Raw genomic sequence first — 12,623 nt, 5'->3', positions numbered from 1 at the left:
AGCAACACAGATCTCTCTGTGAAAACACTGTATGGGAGCCTGATGCTGGTGCCAGTAAGATAGCACAGTTAGAGTATTTGTCTGAGTGGAGGTGTGCTTGCCAGAGTCTTGACAACAAACGGTGAGAAGAGAGTAACATGGCCGGAGCTGCCCTGGTGGTGAATGTGAATGGCACACAAGCTCTTGGATCTATTCTTCTGGCTTGAGCATCTGGCTTTGTCCACCACAGCCTATCGGACTTGGTCAGGTTGTATAGTATCTCCAGCCTTACACCCGTTATCTGCACAGAGTTGGTGTCTACACTCAATTCCCTGCCTTCTGCTGCTGTGGCCACACCGACCCACAGCTCAAGCTACAGGGATGCCTCTTCCTGCCCTGACAGCTTGCCAATTCCCTGGTTTGACTGAGGGTCTGCTCCTATGTTAACATTCTTCTCTAAACTGAGAGCACAGCCAGACAACATTTCCCGCTTAGGGGAGACAAACGGGGGAGAGTGATCCCCAAATGACTCTCATGGGGAAAAACCAAACAGAAAAGGTAAAATACCTTTATACAATGGAGGTCAGGGAAGTCCACCTACAAAGGTTAGGCTAGACATGGGTGAGGGAGTGACGTGCACAGGTATCTGGAGTGAAATGCTGCCGTGGACACAGAATGGTAACAGCAAGGGCCCTGGCTGAGCTTCAACCTGCACTGAGTATTTGAGGAACACAGACACGGAAGACATTCTGCTTAAGTGCAAGGAAAGGGGACCAGGAAGAGGTCAGAGGAGGAAGGAGAGCAAGGGAGGACTGGCTGGGGCTTTGTGAGCCACCATTAAGGAAATCCCTTGATTATCATACTGCATTTTCCCAAGCGCACTTAAAAACAACAGCTTTTTTCCACTGCCTTGCACTTTATTGGAAGGTTTCCTATCTAGTGACCTACAATGTGCTATTACAAAGCTGGCCAATGGCCTGGCTTCAAATTCCAGCCACATGAACCCCAACATAATCTTCCTCTAGTGCCTCCATTTCTCTGTCTGTCAGATGGCGACAGTAAACTTAATCTGCTTTGGTCTGCCGTGAGAACCACAGGAGTCTTAACTATTTTCGATAGCCTCAGTATGGCAGAGTCTGGCTTCAGGGAACATCACTGACTAGGTTTGCCACAGTTGGTAGCAGTTTTATTTTTACTATGTAGTGTTCTAGGACCTGTAGATAAGATCATTATATCAGCAAAACCCCACGATTCAGCAGGAATGATGAAAACTTCCAGATGCTGATGTAAAGGACAAATACAATCAGACTATAGGCTGCATGGGGAGACCTATTATTTCCTGGGGTGTCTCTGGGAAGGGATATTTAAGTGGAGCTCAAGGAGAGATGGAACAGCCATGTGAAGATGAGGATCTGAGCCTTCAAGTCCTGAATGAATAGAGGGTATAATGACCCTGAGCAAGGACCACACCAGCATCAAGGAGGCAGAGCAGTGGGATGCAATAGGTCTGGGACAGAGTGGTACATGGTGGTTTTAGGAAGGCAGGCAAAGCCCAGAGCTGAGACTTTGCAGGGCTATGGATCAGCAGTTCTCCAATATGGCTTCAAGTAGCATCCTCTAGAGTTTTAAAAGTTGCAAATGCCTGTGTTCTCTCCCTCGGTAGTCAACACTCATGAGTGATACTAAGTGATTCTCAGACAGGGAATGCTTAAATGACTGTAGAGGAGTACAGGATTCCTCTATGTCACTGAAGTCACATTGGACAAGTACATGTAACTGGGCATCTGCTTAGAAACGTTGCTTTGGCTGAGTGCATTGAGAGTGAAGTTTCTGGATTGCGAGGACACAAGGACGCAGTATGAGCCAGGCCTTGTGACAAGGGCCTGAACAACACTCACAGCCTCACCCAGGACTTGAGTTAAGGGACAGTCCCATCTGGTATATGGAGGGAAGAGGTTCTAAAATCCACAGAATTATGGGCTAGGGACACAGCATTAATAGGCATGGTATAGTCAGTGGTAAGAACACTTGTGATAAAAATGGATGGAGAGTTGTCCTTGGGACATGGTGGGTTGGAGAAAGTTATTTACTGGAAAATTGGGTAAACGTAATGTCCACTTGCTTGGCAATGCCTTTGGAGCAGACAGCAGGAAGGGTATCCTGGGCCATTCACAGGACTGTGATGACCCACAATGCCACAAGGCACAGTGTGACTCAGCTCTGTTACCTTTATGTCACAGTGAAGAGCAATTCCATTCTGCTACTTAGAGCTGTATCAGGAGTGTATTTATAAACATGTATTCCGTGCCATCAGTACTAAATTTTGTACACTGTGATGCAATTGGCTTCTTTTTGCCAGTTCCATAGAATAATAATGGAGTATCATGGGTCATATGGTACTAGTTTTGTTAAAAGGTACATCACCACTGCCTAGTGCTAAGTGTAATGTGTTTTATTTATATGAATGACAAGTGCATTTATTCATTTATCAGTGCATAGAAGTGAACAATGTGGATGGCTACCATTCTATGACTCCATGGTGACTGCCTTTTTGCAGGTGAAAGTATTGTTATAGTGAGACCAGAGCTGGAAGCATAGTCACTTTAAGGAACATATTGATGTGGTGTTGTTATTCCCATCAACCATGGAACTATTTTAGAAAGAGGTGAGCGTACACTGGGATTTTTTGTTGTGTTTTGAAAGTTTAAGTGGCCTCTAGGTGGCTTTGAGATAGCCATCCCATAGAGCAGGGCATTTTTACCTAGGCAAGGAAATTATTCCACCTTATTTGGTTACCATGATCCAGTGGATCTGGTTTTCGGTTCGGGAGCCAGCATTTCAGGAATGGTTATGGGTCTGGGTAGTCTCATGTCCTGTAATATCTAAGATCTGGTTTCACCTCTTATTTACAGGCAAAGCCAGAAGCCAAATGCTGAAGAAAGAAGCTTCAGAGTCTTTCATGGTCATTCTTTATTTCCTCCAAGCCTTTTCAGAAGAATTTCCTGGGATTTATGACTTCTTTATTTCTACCCTTAAATAGTTAGCGCTTGACTATTAAGAGAACTTGTGTTCTCCTCCAAAGTCTGACCTCTGTTGAAGTCGGATTCAACAAACCCAAGTTCTATGTAATGAAATCTCCACAATGTAGACGATAGTTTGATTTACTTCTGTAAATATTTTTAGGACTTGAGTGGAACATCTAAACGATTGTTAACTATTTGTCTAGCGTCTGCTTTGAGGGCACATCCTCTGCCAACAGCATCCTTACTGGTTCCTGGAATAGGTGACGTTTTCCAACCATGAATTTTTTTTTTTTCTTTTTTAGACTGTGTTCTCAGCTCATAAAATGATAAATTTCAAACAAAGTGATTATGATTTTAATATACTTTATTTAAAAAGTACACAGTTTTAAATTGGTTTCCATGGTTTCCAAGCAGAAGGGACACTGCCTACCCAGTACAGCCCCATTTCTGATGAAGGGTGATCATGTGGCAAACTCACATTTGCATGACTGGCAAAGTAAAAAGAGAACTTTTTGTCAATGTATCTGTAAGAGTTTCTATCACGCACAGTTTAAAATCAGGAGATGCTGATGGCTGGCCTATGCTTATGTCTTCTATGTCGCACCATATTTGGGTTCACAGTTTATCCATGATTGATAGCATGCCAAAAGAACATCTCAGTAGTCAGTGTCACCTCGAGAAGAGACTCAAAATCAGGGGGAGCAGCAGCAGGGCCAGCTGGGCCTGGAGACTCGATGCACCCCCACACTCCCTTGCATTCTCCTGTGGGGAAAGCAGGGACTGATTAGAGCAGAACTGGGTTCTAGGACAAAAAGCTTTGCAATTTCCATGCAAATGAGAATTCTAGAATCTTCTGACTCAGTGATGGAAGGATACAGGTTTGTCTAAATCCCACCAAGTTAGAGATCCAAATACCTGACTGTGGTTGTTAATGCACATACTATCTAAATTACTCTTTGAAAATTATTTTATTTTTCTAAAGATTTATTTGTTTTTAAGTATGTTTGTGTCCGGGGCGTGACTCTCTGAGTGCTGTACCTGTAGAGTCCAGAAGAGGGCATCATATCAACTGGAGTCACAAGCAATTGTGAGCCACTTAAAGTAGGTGCCAGGAACCAAACTTGGGTCCTCAGCAAGAGCAGTATGTGCTCTTAACCACTGAGCCACATCTCCCAGGCCTGCTTTGAAAATTGTGTAGAATAGTGGTTTTCACCCTTCCTAATGCTGCAACCTTTTAATACAGTTCTTCACGCTGTGGTGACACCCAACCATAAAATTATTTTCATTGCTACTTCATAACTGTAATTTTGCTATTATCATGAATCATCATGTAAATATTTTGGAGACAGGTTTGTTGAGGAAGTTTTGACCCACAGTTTGAGAACCACTGATGTAGCAAAGGGCTATCAGTGCAGGTGTCCTCTGTGATCTTATAAAAACCCAACAGTTTTAGTTTGAAAGGGAATGAAGGACCAGAGCCGAGGGACACAGTCAGCTCAGAAACTTTCTCTCAAATCGTCTTTTTCTTTCTTTGGGGGAGAGAGACCCTGTTTCAGAAAAATAATTTTACATGTTCCTTTCTCTTAAATGTATCTAGAAATGTTGCCAACTCTATTATTCTCCTACTCTGTTTGGCTATTTTCTTATTATGTTCTTTACTTTGCCAAAAGCTGCTAAATGCAGGTCTCTCCCATCCAGTGCCATTTACCTGTGCCTCTGGCTACGGGAAGGTCCCCAAGAAGAAGGCTACAAAGCTTGAGCCTCTTGTGCCTCTGAATTAGACCTAGATGTCTCTTCACTTTGTATTACTTTAATAACCTTGACCTATTACTAGTTATAAACATCATTTGATTCATCTTGAACATTGCTACTGACTTTGTTACATTTTCCTAGGTAGGCCAAGCTATTGGAATGGGTCTGTTTTAGTTCCACAGCTTCTAGTCTTAGACAATAAAGCATCTCACCAATTCATAGAATATTCATAAGACTACTACTTCACCATGTAAGACTAATCCGTATATTCTTTTTTTGAATTGACTGTTTCTTTATACAATTACTTTCTGGGTTATACTGACCCCAATTTCAGTATTCTAGAAAAAGAGAAATTACAGGATTTTATGTTTATCTTATATCCAGTTACCAAAGAAGCTTTTTGTGTTAACTCTAGTAACTTTTACTTTAATCACTCAGTTGTCCAAGTATACAATTCTTGATAGCTGTTCATTTGGAGATAGGGTCTTACTTTGTACTTAAGTCTAGCCTTGAACTTGTTCTCTTCCTACCTTGGCCTCCCAGGTGCTGGGTTATAGGTGAAGCTACCACATCCAGCTTATTCCCTGGTTTTAATTAAAACTGTTTATATTTTCATAGTGACATTTGGCTACCACTGAAATATTAAAAAGTTTTTTTCAGCATATATATAATATACGCAACATGTTGCTTTTGATTTCCCTTTTGACTATAGATGCAAATATTCTTAATAAACTAATTTATTATAGTCAAAATACTGACAGTACTTACTATAGGTAGTATACTGACTTTTAACACCTTAAGACCTGGATAGTCTAGTACATCAAAATGATGTGTTATTTGGAGGTACATAGACACGAAGAAAGCTGAGGTGACATTTTCAACAGTAGGTGTCCAATTTCTCTATAGTTATGGGTCCAGGCCAGCTTTCTGCTTTGGGTAGGAGTAGAAGTAGAGTTCATCTATGAACTTACTTTTCTTGTTTTAAAATGTTGTCACCTCCACTACTGTAGAATGTATGTGAACTCACCTTTGTCAGGAGTGGTCTTAATTCTACACTCACCACCATGGGTGTGACAATTGAGGGGTTGGGATGCAGGGATGTCTAACCTGCTGCTCACACACCTCCCGGGAGAGCAATGGATGCGGGCCAACAGGTTTGTAGAAGACAATATCACATGGAAGTGTCAAACCCTGGTTGTCACTTAGTACCAGATGGTTGCCACTGATGGAGGTGAAGGCTAGGTTTGCTGCTCTTCTTTAAGTGGATTTCTTGTAAATAAAAAGCTAATGGAAATAACTTTATCTTCCATTTAAAATAAATAAATCATGATGGTCAGAGTCACCTTGTGCATCATAAAAATCCTAACACATAGAAAGCCAGAAAAAGATTTTAAAATATATATGGGGACACCAAAAAAAGAGATTACTCGGTGGAGATGGGCTAAGTACCCAGGTCTATTAGATGTCATGTATTCCTTTTTTTTAAGTTTTCTGAAAGGAATTCTTTTCTCAGGAGTCAAGTTTTCAGCTGTTCTTGGTCATTGTGAGGTACTCCTCATGAATCTGATGCGAAAAGAAAATTGAAACGGTTCTCAGACTTGCCTCAGGATGGAAGCCATGGCAGGATTCCGGACGCCGCCTGATCTTCTGAGCCTTTAACCGCTCGCACTTCAGGGATTCATTATGTTGACTGTAGTTAAGGCATGGTTCCGACCATTGCTTCTCTCACTTGGAATTTCAGGGGTCAAAACTTGGTGCTAAAGTAGCTTCAGCCCTTTTCTCCGCACACAGGGAAAGGACGTAACCCTTCCCTCCTTGACCCGTCTCCCTCACGTGTCCTTGACCCGTCTCCCTCACGTGTCCTTGACCCGTCTCCCTCACGTGTCCTTGACCCGTCTCCCTCACGTGTCCTTGACACGTCTCCCTCACGTGTCCTTGACACGTCTCCCTCACGTGTCCTTGACCCGTCTCCCTCACGTGTCCTTGACCCGTCTCCCTCACGTGTCCTTGACCCGTCTCCCTCACGTGTCCTTGACACGTCTCCCTCACGTGTCCGTGACACGTCTCCCTCACGTGTCCTTGACCCGTCTCCCTCACGTGTCCGTGACCCGTCTCCCTCACGTGTCCTTGACCCGTCTCCCTCACGTGTCCGTGACACGTCTCCCTCACGTGTCCTTGACCCGTCTCCCTCACGTGTCCTTGACCCGTCTCCCTCACGTGTCCTTGACACGTGAGGGAGACACGTGTCCCTACTGCTGTTTCCCCGTTACCAGTTGCAGCTGCAGCGGCTGGACCCACAGAAGAAAGGATATACCTGATTTCAATGGGCGCCATGGTGATAGGAGCTACAGACTCACAGAGGCAGCTGCTGTCCACCACCACCATGAACAGATTGCTACTCGGGATTTGCTGGATGACGAAGGACCTGTGGGAACGGGAGAGAACGGGACAGTGAGAGGGAGGGCGTTTGCCATCTGCCTTCATTCCATCTCTGTTGCTCTGATAAAATCCCCTGACAAGGGAATGGAGGAAGAAAGTTCCAGCTCAGGTTATCACTGTGGGGAAGGAACAGTTTAGGGGTTTAGCACAGCTGGTCACATGGCATCCAGAATTAGGAACACGGAACAGTGAGTCCAGATATTCTCATGCTCAACTCATTTTCTCCACCCTCGTAGAGTCTGGGATCCCTTGCCTAGGGAATAATGTCTCCCACAGTGGGCAGATCATTCCACCTCAATTAACATAATCAAAATGAATTGGCCAACTTGACACAGACAACCATGCATTGAGATTCTCTTCCCCGATGATCCTAGATTGTGTTCACTCGACAATTAAAATTAACCAGCACGCCATCTCTCAAATGAAAAGATGTATAGGAATACTTCTCCCCTGTGGGAACAAACCATAACATTTTATGGGACCAGGTTCAGAGATAACTTTTCCAGGAAGTTGCCTCCCTCAAATTGAGGTGCTTCCATTAAAAATGCTCAGCTGGGATGAGAAAGCAACAGTTGTATTCTCTTGAAGTTAGTACCATTCATCTGGAGAGACTGGGGTTTCATATAGAGAAACCAGTCAGAATTGCCTAAGTTAGGTCAGTTTTCAAAATGTACCTTCTTCACATCTGATTTCACTCTCTAGAATTAGATCTCAGGATGACCCCCACAGTGAAACTCAAGCAAGCTACCTCCTGTTTCTCTGGCATGGGCTTCTAGTTTGGTAAGAAAACATCCAGGGCCAAAAACATCATCTTATACTCTATTTAATTTTCTTTAGGAGGATCTTTTCTCCTTTCCCCAAAGACTGCTGTGTGCTGCACAGAAACAAAACATACAAAACAAAACATTCCTGTACTGCTTTGCTCTCGATTCACCCAAAGGAGAGGAGGATGTTTTCAGTGAAATTGATTCTAGACACAGGGGAGGTTCTAGAATCCAGGTTAAGTTCAGATCTAAGATTGTATAGCAACCCCAACCTTTGGGATCCATCAGTACAACCAGTCCAATTGTAGTGAGCTTGATGCTGTCACCATCATTGAACTGGAGTGGTCTGAGGAAGCTGCCTGTATGTTAAAAGACCTTGCTGACTACTCGATCTCAGATGACTAGAGCTTTGGGAGTGTGCAAAGATTTGGGGTGCTGTAAGATGAGAGACAAAATGATCTGCGTCCATCTTAGTCCCTTTAATAACTATTCTCCTTAACTTTGCATTGATCTTAACATTCTTGTGAGTATTAGAGACACTCTCCGGGAATAATCTCATAAGAGCCCTAACCTCCACCAACACCAAAGCTAAGAATGCCAAGATCACATCAGAAAGCTTGCTTTGTTAAACAGCCTGCCTCCCTAATGCCCCCATTAAGGTATTTGGGAAATGCATTTACTTATTATTTTGTTTAGTTAAGTGACCTCAGAAGTTGATGTAACTTCCTCCATGGTGGAATATGTCATTCAGGGTGACTCAAATATGTGTTTTTTGGCCATGGTCATTCATAATTGGCTTAGAAGAAATTGTCTTCTCATTTCTATTAGAGCAGGCACATTATTTTATATCAACAGTTTGGGTGCCTACATGGACCGACCCCCTAAGAGCATCTCACTTTTGCCAGGTGAGTAATCTGGATTGCTGCCATGCATCAGCGTGAACTGTCCATGTCCCTGACCCCAGCACACGATTCCTCTTCAAGGGGAGATTGGTGAAGTCTTTTCTGAGGCCAACATCCTGCTTTTGACTGACAAGTCCTTTGCTTTATTCTGAGTTGATTGTTATGTTTGGGTGTCCTCTTACAAAACATTTGTTTGAACTTAGGTTTATTTTCAGTTGGATTTCTTTTAATATGGCTCCTCCATTATCTGTATTTGTAGATTAGTTTGTCTTTCTCCCAATCATTAAAATTTCCTGTTTCTAATATAGAATTATTATGAGTACATAATTCTACAGATGCCAGGATAAGGGGATACTTGTTCCCTCTGGCTTGAAAGAAACTAAGAAACTAACTGAATTTTGTGGATGTATAAGGGATGCTCCTCAGTATACACTATGCTATTAAGTTTCCCAAATAACTTTATGCCTGGGTCAGAAGGAATGCTATCGGATCATGCAGGAAGACACACATAAACTCTGCCACCTTCCATAGATATGTAAAATAAACCCAAGCCACAGTGCGAGGAACTAATTTCAGGGTAAACTCAGAGGAGGTGAAAATACTCCCGCAGCAGAACAGAAACTGATTAAGACTCTCAGCCCATCGGGGGTTTGAGAGAGTAGGGAGCCTTTGTGGAACCAGGAATTCACTGAAGGAGGACTATTTGGGGAATAATAACAGTTTTGGTACTTCAAATGGCTTTAGTTCTAATGCTGATGGCACCTTAACTTTCAGGTATTCAGAAAAATGGGGACACTTAAGGATGATCAGCTTCATGTTTACATTATTGGGAAGCAGTCTTATAGTGCTAAAGTAGATTCTTTGCTTACCAAACTACAAGGTTTTGGTAGAGAAGGAATAGGGGAGGAAATAGCTGGCCTTGCTTGGGTTTTATGTGAGGGCCCTGAGATCTGGTTCTAGCTATAGCATCCTTAAAATAGATACGTGCTTTTGACTCATGGGTAAACGTAGTTCCCATCTTCACATACATCCTACTGGACTGCATCTCTAAACCTGGGTAACTTTCATCTATGTAAACAAACAAGATGGTTTTTCTCTTATAGTACTGATATCGGGGCCTAGTGGGTACCTTGGTAGTGGCTCCAGGTTCTTCTGTCATGGAAAAGAGAACTGGACAGACACATAGACAATGGCAAGCGAAGCAAGAGAATCTAGTAAGAAGGGATACAATTCCAAGAGAGGAAGTGGGCCAGTGCAAAGAGGGTTCGTAGCTCAATGGTGTTGCCACACAAAGGGCTTTGGGGCTTCTTTGCAATGTGGGTTTCCCCCTGCATGCAGTGGTAGAAGTAGCTCTATACAAGTCTTTTTTGATAAAATGTATAATCTCAAGTTTATGTTAAATTGGGTAATATTCATTAGAGTTAATTTCTAAGAAAACATCAAAATAGGCTTCATAATCTATATACCCTGGCATTTTTTGTTTTATACAATATAAAAACATTACAACTATATTTTGCTCTGTCTCCATTCTTGAAAAGTGCATTACAAGAATTCAAACATTACTGAGGATCAATAACTAAAAGTAGGAAAGGAAAAAAAATGACTTTAAGAGGAAAATGAGACATATTTTTGTAAAAGACCAGCGGAACACTAGCAAAAACAAAGGGAGGTTTTATTCTAAAGGAATGTCTATTTCCAAAGCGAGAAAGAGGGGTATAGTACACAGACAAGGGTGTGGGAATCCGTGACATGGCTGCCAGGGAAAGGGTTTTTGCAAAGCCATGGGTCTTATGGGAGCTTTTATTTATAGGATTTTCTGAGGACCGAGCTGATATCAAAGGCACAGTGGTGTACATCTAATTTATCAGTTTTAGGTGACAGTTTCCCTAAAGCGAACCCCTGCTATTAATTGGAGATGGTGAATGTGTATTCTCTCTTTAGGTACATTTCTTTTTTCATAGAACAAAATGGCAACACAGAGGTGCCTTGAGGTCTAGCGCAACAAAAGAAAGAATGTTTAAATATTAGCAGAGAAGATATGCGATCCTAAAGCTCATGGAGAGTTGGAAAAGCAATGCAAAGAACATGGCAATTCACATGTCAGCTATGTTGGCAAAAGCCAAGTGCCAGCCACCCTGATTATAGCAGTGCAGAGTCCTAGCTGCAGGAGAATTCCATGGCACACATAAGTTCCAAATTTGTGGGGCTAGTGGAAAAGAGTCTGCTTTGCTACCAAGAAGGATCTGCCCTATAACCACCGACACCATCTTAGCATAGGGGTTGGTAAGAACCATGATCCTATCGGATGCCTTGAGTCACTGTGTACCTCAATAGGTGGAAACCAGCTGCCACTCAGCATGCCGAGCTTGAGGATGAATGGTCGTCATAGCTATGAGCCCAAATTCTCCCCTTCCCTACAGAAACTAGCGAAGGTCTCTGCTTGTGCTCATCTACACAGGGTACTCACTGGTTTCTGTAGCTTCATTAAAGCAGGCAATGGTGTATTGGTCCCAACATCTGCTGTCTCCTAATGGAGCCTGGGGAAGGTCCCTCTTGTACCACATAACTGTGGTCTACAATTACCAGTGCTACAGATGCCAACACGATATGAGCTCATTCCCCCATCTCATTCTGAAGACCTGGAAATTTGTTTAGAGGTAGCACCGACCCAATCATCTCTCATATTTTCCTTCTGAATCTCGAAGAATGTCTCAGGTCTATGGCAACTTTCTCTGAGAGACCACAGAACAAACCTCTCCAGATCCCACACCACTGAGATGTGGCAGTTACTGCCACAAGCCCTTGTCCAGCCTAAAGTAAAACAACTGCCTTTATAAACTGCTGCAGGCTAAGCTAGACCATGGAAACATCAACTGAGGCTGAAGGAACCACACACTATGCTTTTCATCTCTCCTACCACCAACCCAAAGATGCTACTTGATAAAATTGGTAAGAAAGCCAATGTTATGAAAGATGTACAGACATCACCACAAATATACAACCATGATTCTCCAGCAAAGGATCCCAACTTGAAGAAAATTGCTGAATTTCTGAGAGGATGTAAAATTATGATTCCCAATAAACTTAGTGAAATGCAAGGGAATGGAGACAAATACAAAAAAGAGAAAAAAATCCAAGAAAAAATAAGAAATTCACCGAAGACATGGAAATCATGAAGATTAACCAATAATAAGTTTAAAGCTTGGAATTAAAAATTATTCAACATAACTGAGAGAGAAACACCATGAAAGAGAAGGCAAAAAAAAAAAAATGTCAAAGCCAGATGTGGAAGGAGAGTGTGGTGACATGCTGTGCTCTGGACAGGACGGGGCTGTCATACTCATGAACTCACAGCAGCTTTGGCTCCCTGGACAAGATCGAGGCAGCCCACATTCCAGCATAAGCCCCACCTCTGAGGAGCTACTGGAAATTGCTGGCTGCTGGGGAAGGAGAATCATTCTTCTTTGGGGATGTGGCCATTGGTAGTTTGCCTGTGCCCACTGGATGGCTCTACACCCATGAACACATGAGTGGCACTAACTGGACTTGGTGTTTTGTTTTGTTCCTTAAAGAAGAAGATATCAAGTTGGAAGAGGGAATGGGGACAGATATGATCATATTTCATTGCACATACATGTGAATTCTCAGAAGAATGGTAATTTTTAGATGCCCAGAAGCAGACCATCTCAATACTGTCAATGAGAAGATAGTGACCACTATGATGAAATCACATGCATGCAGAAAATGCACTACAAAAAACAGAC

At 42.7% G+C, this 12,623-nt stretch overlaps 1 protein-coding gene across 1 annotated transcript in view; it reads right to left on the bottom strand.

The window, feature by feature from the left end:
* Positions 1-3,416: 3,416 nt before the first annotated feature.
* The window catches only part of Cacna2d3 (calcium voltage-gated channel auxiliary subunit alpha2delta 3), an 827,473-nt gene continuing 818,266 nt past the window's right edge, over positions 3,417-12,623 (bottom strand). Inside the window, exons 36-38 of the mRNA XM_059274534.1 lie at positions 7,067-7,179; positions 6,357-6,439; positions 3,417-3,764 (exon numbers count right to left, since the gene is read on the bottom strand). Of these exons, the coding sequence (XP_059130517.1) occupies positions 3,672-3,764; positions 6,357-6,439; positions 7,067-7,179 (289 nt within the window). The 3' untranslated portion in view covers positions 3,417-3,671. The remainder of the gene's footprint in view (positions 3,765-6,356; positions 6,440-7,066; positions 7,180-12,623) is intronic.

The sequence above is a fragment of the Peromyscus eremicus genome, chromosome 9, assembly GCF_949786415.1.
Source record: "Peromyscus eremicus chromosome 9, PerEre_H2_v1, whole genome shotgun sequence".
In the NCBI taxonomy this organism is placed as follows: domain Eukaryota; kingdom Metazoa; phylum Chordata; class Mammalia; order Rodentia; family Cricetidae; genus Peromyscus; species Peromyscus eremicus.
The sequence above is the reverse complement of the archived record's forward strand: the minus strand, read 5'-3'. Positions and strand labels throughout refer to the sequence as shown.